Source organism: Dendropsophus ebraccatus, chromosome 8 (assembly GCF_027789765.1).
Source record: "Dendropsophus ebraccatus isolate aDenEbr1 chromosome 8, aDenEbr1.pat, whole genome shotgun sequence".
NCBI lineage: Eukaryota > Metazoa > Chordata > Amphibia > Anura > Hylidae > Dendropsophus > Dendropsophus ebraccatus.
In genome coordinates this window covers 24,490,104-24,517,620 of record NC_091461.1, presented here as the reverse complement: position 1 = coordinate 24,517,620, position 27,517 = coordinate 24,490,104, and the positions used below count along the sequence as shown (strand labels likewise).

At 41.4% G+C, this 27,517-nt stretch overlaps 2 protein-coding genes across 2 annotated transcripts in view; one reads left to right on the top strand and one right to left on the bottom strand.

Annotated features, from left to right (window-relative positions):
- The window catches only part of DOCK1 (dedicator of cytokinesis 1), a 302,766-nt gene that overhangs the window by 134,444 nt on the left and 140,805 nt on the right, over positions 1–27,517 (bottom strand). The gene's annotated exons all lie outside the window — the stretch shown is intronic.
- Positions 1,118–27,517, top strand: part of INSYN2A (inhibitory synaptic factor 2A) — a 45,502-nt gene continuing 19,102 nt past the window's right edge. The window contains exons 1-2 of the mRNA XM_069978933.1: positions 1,118–1,351; positions 25,747–26,923. Coding sequence (XP_069835034.1) covers positions 25,752–26,923 — 1,172 coding nt within the window. The 5' untranslated portion in view covers positions 1,118–1,351; positions 25,747–25,751. The remainder of the gene's footprint in view (positions 1,352–25,746; positions 26,924–27,517) is intronic.

Here is a 27,517-nt window from a genome sequence, read left to right as displayed (position 1 = left end):
TATACACTTATTACGGGGAAATGCTTATAAAGTGCTTTTTCCCTGCACTTACTACTGCACCAAGGCTTCACTTCCTGGATAACACGGTGATGTCACTTCCTGGATAAAATGGTGATGTCACATCCTGGATAAAATGGTGATGTCACGACCCGACTCCCAGAGCTGTGCGGGCTGTGGCTGCTGGAGAGGATGATGGCAGAGGGACACAGGGCACTGGAGGGACACGGAGCATCCCTCTGCCATCATCCTCTCCAGCAGCCACAGCCCGCACAGCTCTGGGAGTCGGGTCGTGACATCACCATGTTATCCATGAAGTGAAGCCTTGATGCAGTATTAAGTGCAGGGAAAAAAAAAGCACTTTATGTGGATTGGCCAATACCATGTTCAGTAGAAAATTTGTGCTCTTCAAATTTTCAAATCAGGACATGACCCTTAATATCTTACCAGATCAGCAATTTACCTGCAAATAGTATGAAATTCACAAAATGGCCAACGTAAGCGGAACTAGTCTAATTTATTGAAGCATAATAACCCAATAACATGGAAAAGATATCTGCCTTTGATGAAAAAGTAACACAAAAACTCTAGGGGCTGAATGCCCTTTATTAGATGCAGATTAAAGACCTTACGTATATTTAAAAAAAAAATCTAAAATGTTGTTATATACAAACTGCTATAAAACAGCACTAAATAATGCAAAATAAAAAATGACAATTAATTTGCAAACTTGAGTAACAGATCTAGTCTTTACCATTCTTTCTGATGAAACAAAACTGCATCGCTACCTGATGAATGCAATAATTCTGCTTTGCACCTTCGCTAATAAGATTGCAACCAGATATCTATAAGATCTATAGGCGAAAGAGTCGAATCTCAGAGATACACGTGACCATCACAGGTTGCCGTAATGAATTTAACAGCTAACTTAGCCAATATGAGGAGAGTTTCACTTGGCAGGACACAAGGTGGCACTCCTTCCCTTGCAAATGCTATAGCAAAAATCTCTATGGTTTTCATGCAGTTTGAGTGGCGACTTCGAGATGGAAGCAGCTTTCGTGTTTCTGCTCTAATCATTCCTCCAGGTTTTTTTTCACCCCTTTTCCGAAGAAGAAGAAGAAGAAGGAAAAAAAAAAAGAAGATCCTAAAAACAAACAAGTTTTAATAACCCAAGACAACTGCTTTAATATTACAGCTATCAACTCTCAGGAAGCCAAGGAGATTGCTAGGAATATCTTGCAGCAGATGCTGAACCACAGAACATCCTTGAACAGTAGGCTTGCAGAACTGATCGCAGAGAAATGCCTCAAAGGAGAACTTCACAGTCATTTACTTATTTTTAAGGATACATAAGGTAAGCTCTTCTGCTGTGAGATCCCCTGCGGATGAAGCTCCGGTGATATTGAGATGTCTGTCTGCTTCCCCCCCTTTGGCTCCTTGTCTATCTCGTAACGTTTTGATTAACATCAATATTGGCATTGGTAGTGATCCTGATATATGGGGCAAATATTTCCCATTATTTTTTGGGGGGTGGAGGAGGTATATATCCCGGTTTCAGCATGCCCCCTTTGCATTCCCTACAGAAAGCTATGGCAATAGTATAATCTAGAATCCCTGAGCTGGTTTGGAATCTCTCAGCCCATAGGAACCTACATAGTAGCCTGGGCTATCTGGTCCTTCACCGATGCAGAATGGGATTTGCTTACAGAGACATCTGCAATATAGGTGTCATGTACTTTATAGATGACGTGTATATGAGGATGTATATATTTACATAGATTATTTCCTAAGCTGTATCTGTACTGGTTGCTGTATGTCTCCTCAACAGTATAACACTATTTAGCTATATAGATAGGCTTGCTCCTGGGACGTGTGTATGTATGTATGTATGTGTGGGGATTGCACCCAGCCTACTTGCTCATGCTGGCTGCTTGGTGCCATTGTCAGGTGCCGTCCGGCCGACTTCACGGTAATGATGAAAATATTGCTCTAAAGGACGGTGAAGATTGGTAAGTGCTTACCAGCTAGATCAAATATTTAAGAGCAAATTAGCTAGTCGGAGGGATGTTTTATCAAGGAGTAATCCCTATAGGCGCAGTGGCTCCTTCCATCACTTTCCCCGGAATACTCAATGAGCCAATTTAATCTGACCATCTCCAGCGAAAGCGTAGGGTGAATACAAATCCAAGAATCCATGTCTATAGGTGATCTGCAGGCAGCTGGCTAGAGATTATGGATTGTTTATGTGCATTGGCAGTATGGCAGGATGCATGTGGGATTCAGTCCTGCAGATACATCAGGGGCAAAGCTCAGAACTTCCCATACACCAAAGGTCTCTGGGTCGACGAGGTTAGGGTTAGGTTACTGACTGGAGCGCCGGCCACCAGCACCGCCGTCTATTCATATGTACGGCGCCTTGTCACATGACCAGCAATGTAATTAGTCTTCTAAAACGTGTTTATTCCCCAATCATATATGATCTACATGAGCTGCACTAGAATTTCCTTTCCCAAGGCACGGTGCTTTCTCCAGACTTGTATCTGCATTCAAAGTCGCTTTCATCTCTGAAATATTCATTACATCCTCTTTCTTTTCTATTTTTTTTTATGTTGAGGTTACACTGGAAAATACGGAGGCTGCTGAATTTATAACCATGCAGCAAAGCACCCGGAGCAATGAGTTACACACAACACCCTCCCTGGATTGATGAGGGTCAAATAAGTGTAACTGCTTATATATACACAGGGGGATGCTTTATACCGGATTTATTTTAATATTTATTTACTTGATTGATATTCTGTATTGAAAAATTTAAAATTCACTGTGTCAGTTAAACATTCTGTTTATAAAAATAATAAAAAAAAAAAGTTATATATATAGATTATTCATGTTCATTCAACAGTATCAACATTAAATCATAACTGGGGAAAATAATATTTTATTTTATTTTTTAGCCCGGACTCCATTGCCCATGTTTGCCCAGTAGCAGTTTTATGAGCTAACATAACTTATAGCACCATTTGCATTTTTGCGACAGGTCATTTTGGCGAACAAGATCTGGAATATATTATGACGCATAAAAGTGTACATCATTCTAAGCAGAGTCTTAGCAAGGTCACTGTGGAGAAAAGTCTATGTCTACAGCTACCGGAGAAAAAAAAAATTACCAATCACAATTCAGGCGTATTCCCAGAGTATTCTCAGCAATGCAGATATTGCAGTTCCGGGTGTTATAAGTGGAAGGCACTTTGCTCGCTGAGAGACCGGGGCTTTTGGATTGGCTTTGCACTGAGGAGTTTTGTTAATTCCAAGAAGGAGGAAAAAAAACAAAACAAACAAAAAAAGCAATATGTAAGTTGCAGTTGGCATGGCCCCACACTCTGCAGCAGGAGCAGACTGGGATACTGCTATGCAAATTGACCTCTCCCCCCTTCCCTGTGGATGTGTACTGGCTCTTCAGTACACTGACAAGGGCCATGCAATAATGTCAGGTCTAGGTAAGGCTACAGATGTAGCAGAGCTGTGTTTGTCATAATGCAGCAGGTTTACCTGCAGTCGTATGTACTCTAAAACCACACACATCAAGGTAACAAAATAGCAAACTCTGCTCTGCTACCGTTCCGAGGAATGGCAGGCAATAGGACTGAAAGCACACATTTCCTAGGAAACCACTTGCACAGTATAGATTTATCTCTGGTCGCTTTTGCCCTTGACAAAGTCATTTATTTGTGTGTTGGACAAGTGCACAGTACAACTTCCCTTCTGTAAACCAGACATTGTGATCCCCTAAAATGTGCACATATACGGTGTACCTGCTTTGTAGGTATGAACGGAAATACCAATGTATTCCAGTAACTCTACCATCACGTCTGTGTGCAGCAATTTGTCAAGTGTCTCTGAGGTGACGTGTATCATGTGCATCAGCTAAGTAGTAGTCGTCAATCATCCGTCAGGAATAGCTGGTCCCTGGGTGTTCCTGATGATTATAAAGGGTCATTGATAGTATGTCCCCAAGTATGCAAAAATGTATGTACTTCACAAATCTAATGGACGAGACCAAATAACAGTAGGTTGTCACCCAGCCATGAATGACGTACAGACCACTATGGATATGCAGAGTTACAGCAGCCAGTTCCCTTTCTTTAACCAGTCTATGTTATTTTGACTATTTTCTACTATACATGAAACAGACAGCTCATGATGAGCAGTACAGAAGAGACTAATGGAGAACACTAGGAAAACGCAAAAAATATAAATTCTTACTTATTCAGTAGTGTAATAAAAGTTGTACAGTAACTGCAGTATATACCTTCTCCTGGGATCTCTCTTTAAAAGCAGGGATGGGGAACCTTCGGGCCTCCAGCTGTTGCAAAACTACATCTCCCATCATGCCTGGACAGCCGGAGGCTGTCCAGGCATGATGGGAGATGTAGTTTTGCAACTGCTTGAGATCCGAAGGTTCCCTTTAAAGCATGGATTGTTCTCGGTCATCAGAAATTACTACAGCTACAGGGAAAGGAGGAGAATCTGGATACACATACGGATGTAGCAGAGCTGAAGTAGCTTGTGCAGAATATTGTGTAACATGATATAAGATATAGTAGTAAAACATAACTGGTCACTGCTACATCTGCACATGCAGTATGGGAGCTGTATCTGCAGCTTTTACCGACTACTTTATTTACTAGTCCTAACGTGTCCAAGCTGAGAAATGATCAGTAATGGTGGTGCCAAACTCTTATGGAGAGTGCAGGATATATTATGTCTGGTGTGTGTGTGTGTGTGTATATATATATATATATATATATATATATATATATATATATATATATATATATATATATCCTTGTCACATTGCACTGGGCTCCAGCCCTCGAGGCCATCTCCAACACAAGCCGTATAGAGCTTACGTCTGACTCAGCACTCTGGTCATTAGTAATGTCTGACTCGCTCGCTCAGACACTTCCTGCTCTCACAGCCTTGAGGACTTGGAGTAATAATCATATGTAAGAGGCACAATTACCCAGGCTCCAATGGGTTATTACAGATATTGGTGGTGTGTCTTCCAGCATAGCAAAATGATAGGCTGCATGCCGTGGAGAAGCTGGATGAGAGTTAATATACTCTTCACCATTTAGATGTGGACAATAGTACATAGAGAAGACTATTATTAGGATTTGGGGCATTGTCCATCATCAGAGTACTGGAAGAGTCATTGGCCATCAGGTTGTTGCAGAGGTTTCCTTCTATCTTCTCTCTTAGATGTGACCATCTTTCAGTAGGCTGTCACGACTGGTGGATCTCCACTGCACTCAGTCCATAACTAGTGAGTTACTACCTATGGCCATCTCCTGGCTCATCTTGGTTACTGATATCTTGGAGATTTTTGAAAAGTTTGCAACTTTATTCAGTAGTGCCATGCACACTGGTATTGTACTGCACTCGCCTGCTGATTTTCAGAGAAGAACCCGTACCAAAACTCCTTCACAAAGCCGATCTGAGCTCAGCCGTTCACCGAGTTTGATTTGATAATAAAGGTAGTCTCCAAAAGTCACCAGACTAAGGGCCCTATTCCACGGGACAATTATCGTTAACGATAAACGATCTCAAACGACAGCTTTTGTGAACCACCTGAAATCATTCACCCAATTACCCGGAACGATGATTGATACTTATGATCGTTCTTGCGGTCGTCTTGTCGTCGCTATTGCGTTCGTCGCTACTGCAAATGACCGAACTACGTCTTATTCCATGCGAACGATTTGCAAACGAGCAACGATAAAAATAGGTCCAGGTTTTATTAAGCGATCAACGATTTCTCAATCGTCGTTTAATTGTTAAACGGTATTCAACCGAACGATTATCGCTTTGTGTCCAACGATTATCTGAACGATAATCGTCCTGTGGAATAGCAGCACTACTGCAACAGCAGTAGTAGTAGTGGTATTAGTAGAAGCACCCCTCTCTTTTAGGGTCTTCTTCTAGGTTCAGTCCCTACTCCTCATCCTAAACCCTCTGTATTAGTACAAGTCATCAGTTTACAAAGCCCAAAAACTTCACTTATGTATCCCTGGGGCCCTATGTAACTCTGTATGCCCCAAAACTTTATTATTTCCTATAGAAAAATCCATTGCATGCTTCTGTATTATTTTTAGGGGAGAATACCTTTATAGTGTATATTGCTGTATAGAGGCACCATGTGTAGGGGACTCACTGTTTTTGCTGTACATGCCCTGTCCTGTCCACGACTATCATATCAGATGACGGGACCCAAGATGCCTCGAAAGCTCACTGTTTAGCAGAATCTTTATTCTTATTTCTTAACCATTAATGGGTATTGCTTCTGAAAGACTGTTACTGAGAGCAATATAACTACTCCACTGGTTAACATGGAAGCAAAGTATACATTGGCTCTAAGATACAGGGACAAGGCTGTGATGGTTCATTCATCATAACTGTAGAGTTGGAGGAGTCACACTGTGCTGCATTGTACTAGTCACTACAGATGAATGAATATAAGCTTTAGAAAACCTAGAACTCCCTCTGCCTTTCTTACAATTGCCTATATTATGGAACGTATAGGACGTATAAGGTATGTTCACACCTGACCACATCATAGTTATTTAAAGTTAAATAGCCATTGAAAAACTTGTTTTCTGCTCGCTAGTTCACAGCAGTTCCCATTCAACTCCTTCTGGTCTTCAGCTACTCAGGTCTTACACCTGGTGAATCCTCAGAGCAGGACCTGCCCGTTCAGCCAATCACTGACCGACACAGGTCACCACAGTGGCCAGTCATTGGCTGAGCAGGCAGGTCCTGCTTACCAGAAACAGGAAGACAGAAGTGTTAACAGAACTGCAGGAAACTGGGGGTAGTAAAGGACCAGGGGGTGTTTTTTTTTTTTTGTAACAGCCTCAGCAATACATACATCTTCTTCAAATACCAGATTAACCCTTAAAGTAACTTAATACTTTTGTAGTACAATTGTTGTATTGATCCCGTACTGCATTTTTTTAATAATAGGTTTTTTTTTTAATGCCAATTGAGGCTGCTGACGGTTGAAACCCCCAGTGATTCCCCCCCCCCCCCCCCCCCATGGTGTCTGCTGCAATTAATTCTTGGAGAGTGCGCTGTTCCTATACTACACTATTATAGGAAGCCTAGTGTACTATGCAAAATGACTAGAATGAAAATATCCAGTGCATATAGAGACCCTAACATATAAGGTTGGGTGTGTTATTGCTGTGTGACCCAGCTATAGAGTATATCAACATTCAGTCAAAAATTAGATGCAACAAACAGAGGATGCATTTACTTTAATACCCTAAACACAGTCGGCTAGTGACTCTACTGAGGACAGTGTAGGAGCTGGAAGTGGCTCGAGCATAGTCACTATCTATGTTGAAGTGAATAGACCTACTGCTGTGCACCTTGGTATATGTAGGCATGCGTTATTTGACTGCAGTCCTTTACGACACACAGCAATAACAGTATAAACCCAACCTAAGTCAATAGGGATTTACAAAACCACATTTGTAAGTGGAGGGGAAAAAAAAACTCAGCAGCATGGAATAGGCTTCTTCTGCTGTAACACAGTTCAGATCTGCAGCAATATCCACAATCATGGTGCATCTGGTCCTATACTGGCCTTGTTATTATTATTGCGGCATACACAGACTACTTATACAGCTATTACTCAGAAGAAGAGTTCGTTCATATTGGCATCTGCCATCAAATCAGCTTTATGGCCTCTGATGATGTCTGCATATCCTGACATAGTATGTGGAGTCAGCAGCTGTGTCCAATGGATGACAGAGCCAGCTGTGACATACAGTAAATAGGCTGAGGGCACATGTATACGGGCTGCTGTGCCTCACACACGGCTTGTAGGGATATGTTCCTGCTATCTGTGCAGGGCTCTATTATACAGTTATGCTTTAAAATTACTAACTAAGCTTTTTTAATTAAATTGTTTTTTCGATTATACATAGCGATAGAGAAGGTGTCATCTATAGGTGTTATCTATAACCGGGTGTTAGTTATTAATAGTTAAATAAAATTTATTTATATTAGTATCTATATTTTTTTCAAGATTAGTTCCCCTCTCCCTTCCCCATTTTACTATCTATATTATAAGATCATCCTGAAGCATTGCAGTTTTCTGTCTGACCACTAAGCCTAAAACAAAGCTGTCAAGGAAGGATTTTGTATAGATCTCTTTCCTGCAGCACTACAATGAAAGGTGACACCAGTAGACATACATTTATCCAAAATAGGTGATACTTGGGAGTTCAGTCTCCCCCCTTCTACGAAGAAGGACCACTGCCACTCTAGTAAATAGAAAAATAGAAACATAATTGGGGGGGAGGGGGGAACAGAACATTTTTCATTATCTGGCTCAATAATCAAGGCGATACTTTCCCATTAAAGGGGTACTCCAGGCACATGTAAAAAATCATGAACGGCAGGGGATAATATTCAAGTGATACTTACCCATCCCGATGACCCTGTGGCCACAGTGCCACTGCTCACTGTCAGCCTGTGGTCTCTCATCACAGGACTGCGGTCTGATGTCACAGGACCGGAGCTACAGGAGACCGGTTGGTGACAGTGAGCGGGGGCATCGGGATGGGTAAGTATCCCTTAATTTTTTTTGTTGCCACCACCTGCTTCAGTCCATTATTTTTTTTATATTGGCCTGGAGTTCACCTTTAAGGGTATCACTCCAGAATCCTTATCTATTGCTTAAAGTGTAGAGAGGCTACAAAGGTCATCTATTGCTGTGGATGATCTGTCCTGTGCTGCATTACACATACAGCTCCTGTGGTGGTGTCGCTGCAGGGAAGCTGAACACCCATTTCAAAGCTCCCACTCCCAATTACAGCCGATTGGTGGGGGTCTCAGCAAAAACACAAGTATTGATCAAGGGACCCTTATACATAAAGGGAAACCTTTTCATTATCCTTTATTGTAGCCATTTTTTCAGGTGACCTTTTTTTTCCCCAATTTTACTAACTAAATTACACTAGAATCCTAAAATCTTGCAGTTTCCATTCTTACCACTAGGCCTAAAATTAAGCCGAGACTTCCTGATAAGTCTGCGATAGGCTGGAGGCTGCTGCATAGTGATCTGTACATCATAGAGAAAGAATACTGATAGAGAAAACAATAGCTAAAGCTCACAGCCCAGCCTCCCCCTCCCAGAGTATGCTCACTAATATTTCCCATTCATCTCAGTAATATTTTATTCTGAAACAGAATACATAATTCTTCTGGTCTTGTGTTACACAGAACAGTGAGTATGACTGACAGATAGTGAAGCCAAACTGCTGTCTGTTTCTAAGGGCAACCAACAAAATTACAAATGGTGGAAAACACATGACCACTGGCCAAAATACAGTAAAGCAAATTATTTACAGACATGGAGAGAAAGGAGTTGCTGCACCTCACACCTATGGCTGACAATGGCTATATTTAAAAACCCACAAAAACACAGAAAAATGCAACAGCTCACAGCAACAGCAAGATACAGACCCACCATAGACATGAAAATAATTAAAAGCAGCCCCCCCAACTGCCCAAAAAATTCCCACAAAAATAATGAGTCTCTTGGTTACTATTTGCAAACAGCGTAAACTGCCTCACCACGGACTCATAACGAGGCAGACCCTACACTGTATGTACACTATGGCCTCTCCATGGCGTATAACACGCCTATGCTCTAGTGCTCCTGCCTAGTGTGAACAGTGTTCTAGGAGAGCTGACCAATTTTTTTCCTTTTTTTTCTGTGTTATATTTAAAAACCAACGCCAGGATGTTGGTATATAATTTGATCAAACCATATTGCCTCATGTACCACATGCAGGTCCCCTGGTTCACAGGAGTCCCTAAACTAAATCAGTGGGGTTGCAGGGCCATTACGTGGCCTCCCTTCCCTGCTTGCGCTCGCCTTGCGGGGTTGGCGGTCGCTGACGGACACGGTGTGGGTTTAGCGTAGGGACTCATGTGGGCCAGGGCACCTGCACGTGGTACATGAGGCAATAATGTTTGATCAAATTATATACCAACCTCCTGCCATTGTTTTTTAAATGTAGCCGAGAGGCATTAGTGTCAGCCATAGGTGTGGGGTGCAGCAGCTCCTTTCTCTCCTTGTCTGTAAATTATTTACAGAGTTGGTTAACTTTTTTTTTATTAGTATTTAAATAGAAAAGTGAATAAAATAAAAAGTGACTGCTATAGATTACAACTGATTATTTTCAAACAGGCTCTGACCACCTCACATGGTACGGGTATGCTGGGAGAAAAATAGTAATGAAATTCCATGATTCCTTGGAAGTATCCAGGATAATCCAGAAATAGAAAAAAATGAGATGATTTCTAATAACATTGACGTGCCGCAGAATGATGGAAAAAAAGGGAGTAAAAAAGCTGAAAGATTTAGTATAGCGGCGTCCATTCTGCAGAAAAGTGATAAAACGCGTCGCTCCTTATCAGACGCCTTCTCACATGATTTAACGATTATCTTGCTTTTAGTGTCACCTGTAAACTGTATACAGCCTTCCATTAATCTGGCTGTTTGATAAGAGATTTTCCTCTCTACTGTCATTCAGCGCAGCTTACGCCTCTTGAAGCCCTTCTAAATACCAAGCCAAATAGTTCCCTGAGCTGATAAAACATTGTATGAAGCAATGTGAGGCCTACGCTCCGTTCACAGCTCAATACTCCATCATGGCAGAGATATCACTTCATATTCTGTACTCGGGGGACAGACATTATAAAAGAAAACAAGGAACGACGCTAATCGGACAACGCTGTAATAAGGAGGGAAACTGCCCATGGGGTGAACTCATTTAATGTGACAGTAAAAGGTACTTCTGAAATGTATGGATTCAGTGGGGTTTCTTCCAGGCCAATGTAAAAGGCTCCAGTGAGTCATCAGGATTCTTAGAAGGTATTATACAGTAGAACGCTCTTAAAGGGAATGTACCATGTTTTTTGAAAAAAAAAGACAGGTAAGAAAATAAGAAAAAAAAGGATAAGGCTTATGTTCTTATGTCACCATACTGTAAGTACCAGTGTTGTTAGGCTCCTATAATGTAAGTTGCCCTGTAGCTAGGCCTCTGTACTGTATAATCCCCCATTGCAGATAGCCCCCATGTTGTATACCTCCCTCCTCCTATGTAGTAGTAGTTCTCCCAAACTGTATACCCCCCCCCCCCTCCCCGCTGCAGGTAGCCCCCATGCTGTATGCCCCACATACCCTCTGTCCCCCATGTTTATTGTCCCCTACTGTGCACCTTCTTATCCCTCCTGACTCCCCTGCAGCTTGTGTCCAGCAGGTTGGGGGCGGAGCATGACAAATTTAGAACGGACTGGCTGATGCTTAGGGATCTGGTCAGCTGACTAGATCAAGCCTACTCCAAAAAGCCTGCAAAATTAAGCTAGGTCTTCTTTTCTGAGAAACCTAGATTTTATTTATTTTTTACAATCATAGCTAAGTGTTGAAACATGTTCTTTTTTTTCTAATCTGCTGCTATTTTGTGATTATACTTTCTTGTATATTATTTTGGGGGCTGCCAGATTGCCTGAGCTTTTTTTTAACAGCGCTGCAGACTCTGTTGGCGCTATACAAATAAATATTATTATTATTATTAGTGATATGCCTTACAGCATTTATAGAGGTCATTGTACAGGGGGATGTGAGCATTGTGTGTATTTCTGTTATCTATATACTGGTGTCACCTGTCACTATCCTCCTCTCTGTGTTGATAAGTAAAAAAACAGGCCATCTTAGTTTTAGACCTAGTTGTCAGAATGGAAACTGCAAGATTTTTGAGTAATACTTATAATTTAATATTAACCCCATTGCGTCATTAACCTGTATATTTACGTTCCTACTGCGCATACCCCATGCAGTAGGAATGTGTACACACATTATATATATATATATATATATATATATAATGTGTGTATGTTCCGGACACTGAGGGGGCTTTCTGATGTGAGCGGGAGCGCTGCAGAGAGAGCGATCCCACAGCTGATTCCTATTAACCCCTTAAACGCCGCGATCTACAGCGATCGCAGCGTTTAAGGTGCTGAGTGACAGATCAAGCATCTGTCACTGAGTAATCGGTCCTGATCACATGTGCCGACAGCCGAGGGGTAAGCGCCTTACCTCCGTCCTGTTGGATGGGTGATCCATGTATAGAGTCTGCTCTATACATAAATCGCTGATGGCATAGCCTAGATGAGTATATGCAATCTAATGATTGCATATTTTACAGTGAATAAAAATGTTTAAAAAAAATGTAATAAGTTTTTAAAAGTATTAAAAAACCCTTTTAAACCCCCCTCCCAATAAAAGTTTACAAGGCCCCCTTGCCCATTATAAAAATATAAATAAACATATTATATATTGTAGCATGCGGAATTGTCCGATCTATTAAAATATAACATTATTATTATTGCTGATTTTATTAAATTATATATCACAAAAAAATAATAAAAAGCAATCAAAATTTTTCTGTTACACCAATATGATATTAATAAAAACTAGAGATCATGGCGCAAAAAATGACACCTAAAACAGCCCTTTAGGTGGAAAAATAAAAGCGCTATGGCTCTTAGAAGGTGGGGAGGAACATTGCATTAATCTGACCCGGACTTTTGTGCATCAAAGGGCTCTGTCTTGAAGGGGTTAATATAATATAATTTGGGGTTATAATATAAATGGAAAATATTTTTTAAAATCTTTAAAAATATAAAAACTTTATTTAAACAATGGGCAATTTTCTGATGACACATTCCCTTTAAATCCAGCATGAATTGGGCCTAAGGTGAAACTGACTACCTGAAAAATAGGACAAGTAAAGAGGGGTTCCATAGTCCCCTAAGCTAGCTATACACCTTTATTAAATATCAACTTTAACAGTTATTCATCCCATTCTTATTACACATATGGAATGAATATACTGTATGGCATGACATGAACATGCGTTCCCTGTGGTGAGGAACCAGCTTATCCCTCCAAGAACAAAAGGGTCAGGCAAAAAAGAAAAGAAAAAAACACCTAAATACAAATGTATCCATTCTGAGTTTTTGGATATAGAATTGTGGCCACCGATTTTTAACAGTTTGCCAATATAACTTTTCATTTAATCCTGTAAATATTTGCTCATTCTGGACTAACAGTCAAGTGGGTTGTCTAACGACTTGACGGACAGCTCTCTATATGGAGACTTATACACAAAGGATTGTCAGTCATTATGTAGGACAACACATGACCACACAGCCCAGAAAGAGAAATGGTTTGCATTAATGAAGTTATCCGGAAACTTTTTCCACAATATTATATCAATCTTCTCAGCACCTACTGCTCTTTAACATGATGTCTGCAGACTCCTGCAGACTGGGCTGCATCCTCAATGTCGCTGGTAACGTTTGAAAAGTAGGGAAAGGGTGAGAATGAACTTATTTTCTTTTGCACTTTTAAGCATACAAAAAATGGCTGTGCAACTACAAATACAGTACATATAATAATGCAACATAATATAAATACATATAATATTGACTTTAACCCCTTGGCCAGCATTACCATAGAAGAAAAGCTCAGCCTCAGTCTTGAAAAGTTTGTCACTTTAAGCAAGCATCAAACCTGTTCCAATCAGCCTATTTTCTTTCCTAAGTACTCCTCGGCATTGTTAGATCCTTCAAGGCCCATCATTTCTATTTGTGCTACAGAAGAGGCTGAACAACCCTAAGACAAGTAGGTATTCAGACTTGGATTTTCTTATAATAAAGTACATAAGTCCTTTGAGTGCAGATTTGATTATGTAATATAAATTCCTGCTTGGTCAATACTAAGCAGTCCCTGGGGACGTGCATGGAAAACAAGGCTGGCTCACGCTATGTGCTAATAATTGATGGAGCCCATTTTATATTGTGTCTTTTTTCCCCATAAAATATAGGCTCATGTTAAGAATGGTAATGACTCACCTATTTAGGGGCAGCATATATAAGGACATGTCCGCTCTACTTCTTTCAGACAAACAGTAAAATATTACTTTGTATAATTTGATCTAATATAGACTAGAAATAAGTAAGTCGGACTGAAAGTTGTGGGTTCATTGTACTTAAGGGATCACCCCCTACCTCCCGTTCCAGCGACCGATGGCCTACCATGTACTGTCAGTCGCTGATGTGCCATTCTGGCTCATTGTAGAGTAGATAATATGCAGTCTTAAGATAGGATGCAGGAAAAATCCAATAGAGACCAATTTGTCACAAATCTGGATTATCCATGTTTCTAAACCACTCACCTGCCAAAAATGTCATTACAATATTATAAGGGACTGAGCTCAGGTTATGAGGCTGAGCTCAAGATGGTCCCAGTTCACTTGTTGCATTTTATACAGAAGAATGTGTTTAATTTATATTGGACATTACAAGGAAGATTCCAGAAATCAAGATCCTCTGCCAATCAATCAGGCAGGTAATTTCCCCTGGGTCGTGACATACCAGGAACCCAGGAAGAACTGGGGCACCAGTTAGGGAGCTGGTGATGTGGTGCTGCAGGAGCACAGGGAGGGGTAAATATACATTCCTTATTATGTACCCCCCCACCCCTGGTCTTCAACAGAGGTTTAATTTTGGCCAGACATCTCCTTTAAGAGGTAAGCAAGAGGGGGGAGTGTGAGTCATCAGATCCGCTGCAACCCTTCAGAGATTGGGCTCAGCCAGGCCAGTGATACACAGAGATGTAGACCAGGACCTAAGATGCCAGGCTCTGAGTGTGACTTTCAGGCAACCTAGATATCTTTGCCTCATTGCCGTGTTTTTTTATTTATGTCTGAGAAGTGAAGCTGTGCAGTGCTCCTCAGCATTGATCTAGGACCTTGTCTAGTCTTCTGACCCGGCCTAGAGACTTCCAGCTACACCTTTTGACGTGTGACCCCAAAGAACAGTAGGAAAATGCAGAACCTGTACTTTTAAAGAGAAAAACCTCTGCAACTACAACCAAAACCTCACAACAGGGCTAACCCATTCAACACCACTAGTGTGGGAGCTTAAAAGACTGTTGTAACATGCTAAAGGTTTTCCTCCTTGTTTTGCTGTGTGTTGTTTCAATCACACCCACACCATCGTTGACGACCCCACGATCTAACGTCTGACAGATGTTAGTGCAGCCCCCAAACTTCCTTACCGGCCCCTTAATAAGCACAGGAGACATTTCCCTGTGAAGCCCCCATGACTAGTAGAAACACTGACTTCTGGCCGTGTAGCACCCTTGTACGAGCTAGTGCTACCCCTCCCCCCCCAATCATTAACCATTAATATATTGAGCAAATGTGATCATTTTTCTCCAGTATCAGATCTACTTTCTGTGCCAGATTCCTATGTTCTATTTATGGTTATAGCTTAAATTAAATATACAGCAATGTCTTATTCACATTCCTTCGACCAGAGTGTGTGACGTATCAATAAAATCGTATATTATCCCCAATACCCAAACAATTAAGGACTGTAAACTCATGGACGCCTTTGTGCAATTTTGCCTCAAATTGTAAAAGGTCGTTCATGACGAATGGTCTGACTCAGGTTCAGCCTTGAGTTCCTACACAACTCTTTTGCCCAGGACATGTAGACATCTGTACAAAATTAACTAAATGTAACAGAACAAAAATTCTAAATCCAGATGTCACACAAGAAAAAACCTGAACAAGGGGTGAATAGAAAGTTAAACTAGGAGACTTTCTATATGTGACAAACTGAGAGCAAGGGCACATTTTCTCTGTGATCGCTAAGAGGGGTGAAAACATGAGTAAAAATTTCTGTATCGCCCCCCTGGGGTAATCGGAGGTTGCACAGTCGAGAGATGACAGTCACATGCTGCGTTCTTTCTAGCCCATCATCCGCCACCTCATAGACATGGATCGAGGAAGTATAATTTTTCTTCAGGCTTCCTCAACTATAAATGGGTGCTGTGCCTTGGATATTGCATCAATACGGAGGTCAGGCTCTTACATTAATCATACAAAGGCATGATGGCTATTTATGATTAGGAAATAAAATCCTTTATCAGGTCAGGAAAGCCCATGGACAAGTTTTTACAGTACATACCATAGATAACCCCTTTAAGAATTTTAGCACTGCATTGATAGATCGCACAAAAATGTAAAATCAATCAGTATCTCATCTGCATCTTGTATCGTCAATAAATGGATTGAAATCCTGGGGTTTCCATGAAATATTTCACAGCTTTATTCAATGGCTTTTTAATAGTGACCTGTCTAGAGGGAAGTAACATCTCTTTCTGAGCAAGAGGTCAGCAGGGACGTGGGGGAAGGTCTGACCAGATGAGGACTGACTAAGTTAAAAGGAAAGACTAGACATCGAAATGTGTCAATAAGACAGTCCTGGACAAAGATTCAAAAGAGAAGAGTGCTGGTTATAATGCATGCGGTTGTAGAAAATACTCCTTATTTTGGCGATTTGTGATGGAAGCACAGACATAGAAATTTCTTTAGGTCTTCGAGGTAATTCTGTACTTGATATAAAGAAAATGTGTAATTGGAAAATCATCAATTGTTTAAAATCAAGTTTATGTTGCACTTTATTATTTTTGGTGCTTTTTTTTTTCCTTCTAACTTTCCAATTTGTTGTTCAGTTATAAAATTTTCCTGAAATATTGCCCTTTTCACTCTAACCATTAAATGTAAAGGCCCTATTAGACAAAACGATTATCGGCCTTATTCGCGGACGATAATCATCTTGTGTAATAGAAGACAACGATCAGCTGACATGAACGATGTCAGCTGATCGTTGTCTGTCGTTTTCTTTCAACATGTTAAAATACAAACGACAAAGATAGCAATGATCTACTGCCGTCGCTCTATGGAATAGGAGCGGTGACAGCAGACCACCGCTATCCTCTATGAGCTGCCCAGATGATCTAGCGATCACCCTGGCAGCCCCTCCTCAGTTCTCCTTGGCCCCCCTTTGCACTCACCCGCTTGCTGCCGACACGTGTAATATTGCCAGCAGCAAGCTGGAAACGAGGAGCAACTGAGCGCTAACAGTGCTCATTTGCTCCTCTGCATTGCCCCATGTAATAGGGGCTTAAAACTAAGCTGAGATCCCCTGTTCTGTCTGTGATGATGAGGAGGCAGCAGCAGAAAGTGATCTGTACAGCAAAAGGTGGCACCAGTAGATAGAGTTGACAATAGGATCTCAGCCTCTTGCCCTGCACAGGTCACACAGCATGCTTATAATGGCCCTATTACACAAAGGGATTATCGACAGATTGTTGTCAATTATGTCCATTAATCACTTTGTGTAGTAAAAGTCACAATGTTGGCTGATCGTTGTCTTTCATGGTTTAACGCCCATGATAGCAATGATTCGCCGCCATCGCTCCATGAAACAGGCACGGCCGCAGCAGACAGTCGCAATCTTCCACGGGTAGCCCCTCGCTCTTACATGCTGGACCTGATGGGACGGCACTCGCTTGCTGTGAAGATAGAGGCTTAAGAGAGTCCCACACAAAAAACGGGATCTGGAGATGTTCATTTTATCTATGTTTACGGGGCTTGCAGTAAAGCAGAACACTAAATGCTTTTAAAAACAAGATTGCTGCCCCATAATAATATACTAAATTAAGAAAGACTTTGGAATGCATATAGCTGAAAATTTAGAGGTGTTCACAATATTATGTAAAATGAACAAAATAAGCCCTCAGGAACCAAATGTATTTACCCCCGACTTCTCTCTGCAGCGAGTAAGTCAAAACGTGTCACTAGGCTGGTGTTTTATATAAATGGTGTAATTGCAGTCCGGTGAGTGATATAATGTAACTCCATGGAGCTAAAAACATGTGGCCTGTCTGTCATTGTTACCCTCCTAGATTAGCAGTCACAGAAGAGAATTTAATAACTTTAAAGAAGTCGTCCGCTAAGTTATTTTAATAGTTTGTGAAATGACTTTGCAAGTTTATTATCAGAATATGACACACTGTTAATAGCATCTAGTCATTTGAAATATAACTGTTATAATGTGAATATTCACATGAACACATACCATATACTGTATAGTCTATCACTTCCTGGTTTCAGCAGCTCACACTTTAGCTTTGCTGTGTAGACTGGGACAGAGTCCTCAGGGCCATCATGATTTAAGAGGGGAGGATTTAATGACATCAAACATTTTGTCAACTAATGCACAACAGGCATTAGTCCCCCACATTTACCAAGACAGATTTACAATCACCAGACCTAATAGATTTTATTCATTACAGCTGCCATAAAACAAAAAACAACTATAAATACAAATAAAAAGAAAGGCTGAATCTATAACTTTGCCACCAGTAGTAAGTGGTAAAATACCTACAACCCTGAAATAAGCACATTCTCTTCTGAATACATTGATTTAATAAACTAAATTAAAATACACAATACGCTTCTTTTAAGATTGCCGTTTCGGCATTTGTATAAGAGACTTGAAAGTTGGTCAGAGAAAGCAGAAACTGATGAATCTAGGTCAAAGTCTTGAAGGAAGAGTGTGAAAATACAGTATCTAGGTTTGATTCGGAAGGGATGCTCTATGCATTGGCTTCAGTGGCCTAACGTATTCTGACAAGGGCTTACAAAAACAGTGTGAAATGTGCTAGAGTATAAAGCCGCATACTCATGGTTTATTATTCATCAAGTGCACCGCTTTACATTTAAAGGAACAGTTTCTCCAATTTAAATGGCTTTTGAAAATCTAAATCTCCCATGGTAACATCAGGGGCCGGGGATGAGGTGCTGTACAACTAGACAGATTTGTGAGACTGGAAAAAAAAAAAAAAAACAGGCCTCAACCCCTATGCAAACAGTTAAAGGGGGTGCTCCAGCGTGGGGGCACTTTTTTGGGGGGGACCGGGGAGGAGGTGGCTGAAATAAAAGACGTCCACTTACCTCCCCGGTTCCAGCGGCGGGTGCCGCATCGCTGCGCTCCGGTGCCCGGTTCCCCGCCGCTTCCGGGTGTCTGACGCGGGCCCGAGACGTGACGTCTCAGGTCCGCTCAGCCACTCAGTGAAGGAGGTGGGATCCGTTTGAAGTCCGCTCGGATCCCGCCTCCTTCCCTGAGTGGCTGAGCGGCCCTGAGACGTAGCGTCTCGGGCGGCGTCAGGCACCCGGAAGTGGCCGGGAACCAGGGACCGGAGCGCCGTGATGCGGGACCCGCCGCTGGAACTGGGGAGGTAAGTGGACGTCTTTTATTTCAGCCACCTCCTCCCCGGTCCCCCCAAAAAAGTGCCCCCACGCTGGAGCACCCCTTTAAGGTGGACATAAGGGCTTATGACATCAGGTGATTACAGACCAATATTGCTAGATTTATGAATTCATAAAAAAATATCAATTTTGGTTATATAGTTGTGGTTATAACTTTTTTCTTGATCAGTTTGGTTTTTTTTTTGTTGGTTGCTACCCCAATATTGCTAGTGGTTGCTTTTATTTGAAAAGTTTAAAAAAAAAAATAGTTTGTTGGCTATACCTCTGCCTTTATATTAGGGGGGTGGCTGATGAATAATAGAAGCAAAGGGCTACAGGAACTATTGATGGATGGGGGGAGACTCAAGGACTATTTAGAGGTGAAGACTTGTTGATTTTTATAGGGCACAGAAGTTCTTTATAGTGCATTTAAACATAGGTTTACGTAACAAGACAATTGGGGAGATTTATCAAACTGGTCTAAAGTGAAACTGGCTCAGTTGCCTCTAAAAACCAATCAGATTCCACCTTTCATTCCTCACAGACTCTTTGGAAAATGAAAGGTGGAATCTGATTGGTTGCTAGGGGCAACTGAGCCAGTTTCACCTTACACCATGGTTGATAAATGTCCCCATTGTCTTTTATTGTTGGTGAAAATTGTGAAGATAAAATGGGTAAAAAAAAAAATAAAGAAAAAATCATCCTGGTGCCAGGCCTAAAGGCACAGACAGACCACAAATACTGGTGCATATGGTGCTCTTTGCGCGGCAGGTGAAATAACTCATGATAGTCTTGATGGCATAAGGGCATCAGATGCTGCCACGGAGAGGTATAAAAGCCTTTCCTAAAGAATGGGATTTGATCCTGCTATCGGCATCTGATATACAGTAGAGATATAAATAAGGCTGTGAGGATGCCAGAAAACACTTCTGTTTATACAAGCCATGTTACAATACAGATATTTTCCACAAATGTCTGTATGCAATGATAAGTTCTTCTGAAAGGTCGGAGGCATTTGCTGTTTTCTCCTGGGGGAAAATGTAAAAATGTTCTTGTTGATTTAGGTTGTAAAATATAATATTTAATGGTGGGACAAACCCTTTAATAGATTTTAAACCACCAAAAAAAAGATTACAAGGTGGAACATTACATTCAAGGGTAAATGGCAATGTACCAGGGGAGAGAGCGTCGACCTGTCAGCTCAGTGCTCGCTTCCCCAATGTTTGTTGGTCGCTACACTATACTATTACACGTACTATTTTAACATGTTGAAAGACCACTATCAGCCGACATTGTGCATGCCGGCTGATCATTGGCTTTCAACATGTGCTATTTCACTCACTGAACGATTATCGGCCTGAGCGATAAATCATAAATGACTAATAAAAATGCATCTTCCGTCTCCTATATGGACTCTGTCTTCAATGAGGGATCAACGTATAGCTGTTCATGGGGTTTATGGGAAGGAGAAGGTAGTATTAGGTAGCTGCTGCATAGAAAGGAACAGAGAGACACGGAGACGACTCTGGATTCGGTAATGGTATTATTTCATTGCATCCGGAACTACACCTCTTCTTACTCCTCTTCTCATATAGAAGGGGGGATAGAGCCAGATGTGTAAGAGGGGAAAAAGTGGATGCAGAGAGAGTGAGATGTTTCTGTGGCAGCTCCCTTCTATCTACCTTTTGCCATAGACTTCTATTGGCAGCTATAACCTGATCTGTGACATGGAAAATCTCCTCTCTGTTGTAGTGAATTCTGAGTGAGCCAAAACTCCATAGATTAGGGGAAAAAGAAAGACATGTAGGTAAAAAGGCATTTTCCTGTAGCAAAATACATCAGCGCTAAGGTTTCATAGAAACCATAGGTAACAGAATTCACAATAGATTTGTTGCTTGTAACGAGATATTTTATAAGAATAGCGAAGACAACTGAGAACTGAGAGAGCTCTAAGATTTCAGTAGACCTTATGTAATACCTTATATTTCCTGTAGGAGTGATGATGGAAACACAAACACATTGCCGGTTTCCTCCAGAGTGCCATTGAGTGGAGATACCCATATGCACTAAAGTTGACATACTCATTACTCTTTGAAAATGAGGGAAAACTTGTAAGCACAATGAAACCATACACTAGGCAATTCTTAGAGTGAAACACAGAGGATTATCAGTAGAAAAAGATAACCTGGTCCATCTAGTCTGAACTTTTAGTATCTCCTTTTAATGTTATTTTTGGATAGATTTATATTTATCCCAGGCAGGTTTACATTCAGTTATTGTAGATTGTTCCAAGCATCTACTACTCTATTAGTAAAGTAATATTTTCTCATGCTCAAACCCCAGATTGTGCCTCCTTGTTCTTGTATTGAATTTATTATACAAACTTCCCCTTTGAACCTTATTTAGTACTTTAACATATTTTAAAAGGTTTTGATCGTGATTCTTAGGTGATCCATTATTTTCTTTTTTAGAAGCGTTTCCATAACTACTACTACAGATGTTAAAGAGACTCTGTACCCACAATTTGACCCCCCCCCCCAAACCGCTTGTACCTTCGGATAGCTGCTTTTAATCCAAGATCTGTCCTGGGGTCCGTTCGGCAGGTGATGCAGTTAATGTCATAAAAAAACAACTCTTAAACTGGCAGCCCCATGCCCTTTGACCGTGGCCTAGATTATGTATGCATTAGGCTGGCACAACCTCTTTGTCCCTCCTCCCCACCCTCCTCATCATTAGGAATGCTCCAGGCAGATTGTCTCCTATTCATCAACTGTGAGAGGTCGGCACATGGGCTGGATCGTTAAGGCACCTGTGTAGTTTTCACTGCAGAGGAATAGGAAAAATGGTTCAGAAGGTGGGGAGGAGGGACGGAGAGGTTGTGCTAGCCTAATGCATACACAAACTAAGCCACGGCCAAAGGGCACGGGGCTGCCAGTTTAAAAGTTTTTTATGACAATAACTGCATCACCTGCCGAACGGACCCCAGGACAGATCTTGGATTAAAAGCAGCTATCCGAAGGTACAAGCGGTTTTGAGGGGGGGGGGGGGGCAGATTGTGGGTACAGAGTTGCTTTAAGCTAACTGGCCTGTAGTTACTGGGTTCTGCTCTACTCTATTTTTGTGAATTAATATTACTTTGGCCATTTTCCAACCATCAGGAACATCTCCTGTTTGGAGGGATTAGATAAGGATCTCCCACTGGAGCAGTAATGACTGACAGGAGTTCTTGAAGAACCCTGGGGGTGGACACCATCTGGACCTATTGCCACATTCAACTTTAAACAGGCAAGTTTCTCTGAAACATCAGCCTCTGAAAACACTAGGACTAAAGGCTGTATTTCAAGGGGCGACTATGAAGAACAAACGAGTGCTGTAAGCCGCCGCTATAACACGTGCCAGCATCAAGTGTTTCAGGAGTAAGGGGGGCCTGGGCGATCGCTTGATCGTCCGGGCAGCCCATAGAATACAGTAGAGGTCGCATTGAAATACAAACATGTTGAAAGACAAACGACTGCAATGATTAGCAGACATCGTTCATGTCGGCTGATCGTAGCCTTCCATTACACGGGATGATAATTGGCCGATAATCGTAATGGGGCCTTAAAGCCTTATAACTGGAGGCAATGCTATGTCCGGCCATATTGTGAAAGCCTCTGAAAACACTGAGCAGAAGCAGCTATTCAGATGGTCAGCGACGGCCTTCTCTCCATCAATAAAGATATTGTCCCCATTACTTATCTTTGTAATGCTGCAGTTCTTCTTCTTCCTGTCACTAATATATCTCAAGAAGGTTTTATTCCCCTCCTTAACAGATAGTTCCCAGAAACCCATTAGTATTCAAGAGCAAAAAATAGGAGATAAGTAGATCTATCATCAGGCTATGCTGCAAGCTCAGTCTATTCTTTGGTGTTATTAGCCAAACAGCCCCCATTTTGTCAATGCCCTTTGGACTAGTGGTAGAGCAGACCTGTTCCCCTATACTATGCAGTTGTTTGTACACAGCAACATAATATACTAAAAGATCAAAGAATCATGAAAAATATATCAGCAAAATAAAATAAAAAAGCAGGTTAGAGACATGTATGTAAGACAGATTACACGCTATGCAGTAGAGTCACCGTTTTTGCACGATCCATTTAATAATGCAGTAATTCATTGGCTGGACAGGAAAAAAAAAATCACTAATGGCCTTGTCAATTAACCCTTAGATGCGCGGTTGTAAATCTGCATGGACTGTTAACAAGACCTAGTTATCCTTCATTATTAATTTAACATCTGGGGGGGGGGGGGAATCAGACAACGCTGAATAGTAATGTATAGTTAATAGTAATGTCCTCATTTAACATCCTGTCTGTATACAAATGTGCTTAATAAGGCTGTCAAGGATTAGATAGACATGGCTGTCTTCTTCCAAATATGAAGCGCCACACCTCTCCTGGTATTATAGTATAGATGGTGTTGAACTAGGCTTTGTCCACACTATGTAGTTTATATTTTCAGCAAAAAATAAATAAAAATAAAATTAAATGCAAAAAAGCTGAAAATTCCAACTTCTTTTCCATTTGGCCCATCTCATAATGGCAATGTGCAGCAACCTCACTCTGTGCTGCAGCTTACTGCTATGAATATACAAGAAGATGTGCAGAAGATTGGTGTACCTTATTTACATATTGAGAAAAAGTGACATTTATCAATAAAGGGAAAATATCAGCAAGTTAGAAGGATGTAACCTGCCGATATCTTCCTATAGTGCATGGGGTACTGAAGATTAAAGAAAGTTTCTTACTTTCATCCTAGGCGGCGTTCCCGCAATATTAACACTTCAATCCCTATGCAAATATGATGTTCTGGTGCACTGAGGACGGGACTTAGCAACTTCTGGTACACAATAGCTGGACGTTCTATAGACTTTGTTATAATTCTCTCCACTGCTACTTTACGAGAGAGAGTGGAGATGAAGGTTCAGAGCACATGCTGTTGAGTGCGTCTGCCCCTTCATTCTAGCGACCAGAGGAGGTCTCAGCACCCGGACCCTCACAGGTACAAACTCCTGACATATCAGAAATTTGTTTAAATGATAGGTATGCTTTAACACAAACCCTCTTATGGTGGGTAGGGGGTATTACTATACCATACCACCTAGGCACTGAGGCCTGGGGGTGTAAATCTCTTTTAGGGTATGTTCAGACTGAGTAAAAGCAGCGGAATCCCTCCTGCCTCAGTGTGCCAATGGGATGCTGCACATGTCTCCACTCTCAATGGAGTGTCAATTCTTTGAGCGGAGAGCGTGGCATCCCATTGACATACTGAGTAAGGCAGGATTCTGCGGCGGGGCTCCGACACGGATTTATGCCACAAACATATCCAAAGTATTTGCTTGAATAAATTAGACTGAAATAGTTTAAAAAAAAAAAAAAAAACACAAAAATCTGATGCACTATGTCTGACCAGTCAGTATACTCAGGGTGTATTCCTTGTAAGCCTGAAAAAGTATGGTAAATGACATTCAGGGAGAACTCCGTTAAAGGCTATGTTCACACATTGTAATACAACTGCCGCTGTATTACGTGTTCCTCCGGCTGATAATGCATTATAGGCTGCAGGAACTTTCTTTTATACCCACAGAAGTCTACTAACAGAATGGGTGTGAATGAAAATCAACTAACCACCGACTTTCATTCACACTAAGGCCGGCAGAACAGCCACACAGTTTGTTAACATTATTTTCTATGGCTACGGCTATTTTCTACAGGAACTGGGGCTGTAGAAAATAAACATGTTCATTATTTTGTATGGCTGTAGTGAACAACGGCCGTAGTTAATGCACAACAATGGCCAGAGATCTAATAAAATGAATTGAAATCAATGAATTTGGAAAACCTACGACTGTTGTTTTCAATGACAACTACGGATATAGTTTCTGAATTCATCACAACGTGTGAACATAGCCAAAATCTAACAAAAACTTCTTTCTACACGTTTTGTCGTCTATGGCCATTATCTCTAATATACTAATTATTATCGCTAATATATAGTTTTATGGGAAAGGATTCAGTATAACTTCAGACTAAAATCTGTTCTCATTGAGGCTTAGAAACCTATCACCGATTAGGATGGCCCACTAGGGTCCTAATCATTTAAGGAAAAATTACATGTCAATCTGTTCAGATTCTCCTCTATATTGATTTGCCGTCCCCAATCCTAAAAATCTGTTCACTAAAGGAGTAGTCTAGTATTAGAAAAATACAGCTGCTTTCTTTCAAAAACTACACCACTTGCGTGCTCAGTTTGGGTGTGGTATTGCAGCTCAGTTTCATTAAAGTGAATAGAACAAGGGAGACAAAGTGACGTCACATTCCCTTTAAATGATGAGATTACCTAAAGAAATGTAGAGTTACCTTTTAGTTCCCATACACATAATATCTAGGAAAGGAGCCATTGGTTAAAATATACTACACTGTAAATTGCTTTACTTCTCACTGGTTACTCTGTTTCCCTGCAGGAATCATGGTGAGCAAGGAAGGGGACAAATGTGTGCTGACATCCTCAGAAAGTGAAGCCGAGCCAGCTGTTTCTTTAGCCTTAGACATGAAATATGCATTGGACGCCAACCGGCAGATAAAAAAACGAAATAAAGCCCTTCAAGTGAGGTTTAAAGATATCTGCGAGGCTCAGAACGAGCAGAGGGATAAACAGCTTTCTACGGTGCCGCAAAGTGAGAAAAAAGACGCAAAGTCTCTTTCTTACAAAGCTTATCGGAAGTACATGACAGTGCCTGCTCGGCGGTCTATACCCAACGTAACCAAGAGCACAGGGGTTCAGACATCGCCAGACCTGAAAAAGCGCTACCAGACTTTTCCTCTCGATCGCAAAAAAGGGAACCTGTTAAAAAATTCTTCTGGCGTGGAATTAAAGGGTGAAAATAATGGATTCCTTATAGAGGTAACGGATACAAAGGATCACAAAAGCTCAGGGGAGTCTAACCGATGCAGCAGGGTCAATGACCAAGTGGTTGCTGAACTGGTAGTACATTCGAGTGAAGACATGGATGTTATTACTTCTAGCAATTGTTCAGATGTATGTGGAAGCACTGATTTGCACAGCTGTACTAAAGATTCCCCCTCTCCTCGGAACCCAGCAATCTCCACATCGGAACAGGCCATCTGCCATCTGCATGAAACCACAAAATACGACAAAAGGCCATTAGGGAACACGTTACCCCATCACCCGGCACACGTTAAAGTGCTTTTGAGGGAGGAAGCCACCATACACTCGCCCACCCTTAACCCAAACCTAGCTGACCCTGAAGACTTGAGTGACATGGAAAGGACTGTTTGCCCTCTGACAGATGACGAAGACAAAAGAACTGCTCAAGTAAACGGCCTACAAGGCCAAGATATGAATGCTAAAGCGTGTACAATACAGTCGCAGTGTCAATCGACGGAATGTAATGAGCAGGCCCTGCAGATAAATGTTTTACCCGTGGAAAAAAATCTGCCTTGTCAGACAGCAGTGGCTCTGAGTGATGAATGCCAACAAATTGTGCCTCACACGGAAGTGATAGACTTAAAAGCACAGCTTCACACCATGGAGAACCTGATCAGCTCTAGTCAGGAAACAATCAAAGTGCTTTTGGGTGTTATTCAGGAGCTGGAGAAGGGAGAAGCGCACAGAGAGGGGTGAGTTACATATGTAAAAACATAGGCAACCGAAGATAGGTCTGAATGGTGTTGATGCATCAAATGTAATCCAGCTGAAATATAATTTTATATATATATATATATATATATATATATATATATTTATATTTGATCTACTGCTGGCAGGAGTGACTGCACGCCAACTGGGGAAATCCAGCAGAATGGTGGATACTTATTACTGTAGAGCGCTGGATGAATAGTCATTAGGAGGGGCAGGCTGACAGGGCTGATCGGTACACTAAAGACGGTAGTGCCTCCCCTAGTGCGCCAAACTGCCTCATTTGCATAGAGAATAAAGTCAAGATAAAAAGCTAAAGGTAAGAAAATGACCTTCATCCTCGGCACCCTGAGCAGTATAGAAACATAACAGCAGGATAGAAACTTCTAAACTGCTGCTAGTTTCCCTTTAAGGTAGCTATACATTTTGAATAACTGTCAACTAGACAGTTTTATCCCCTGACGTCCCGATACATGTGAATGTTCAGCGCAGCCGAGCATTGAAGTGAAGTGTTGTCTATAGGGAGGGCTAAGCTGCAGCCAGAGAGCCCTGGCACATACTTACCCATCTAACAA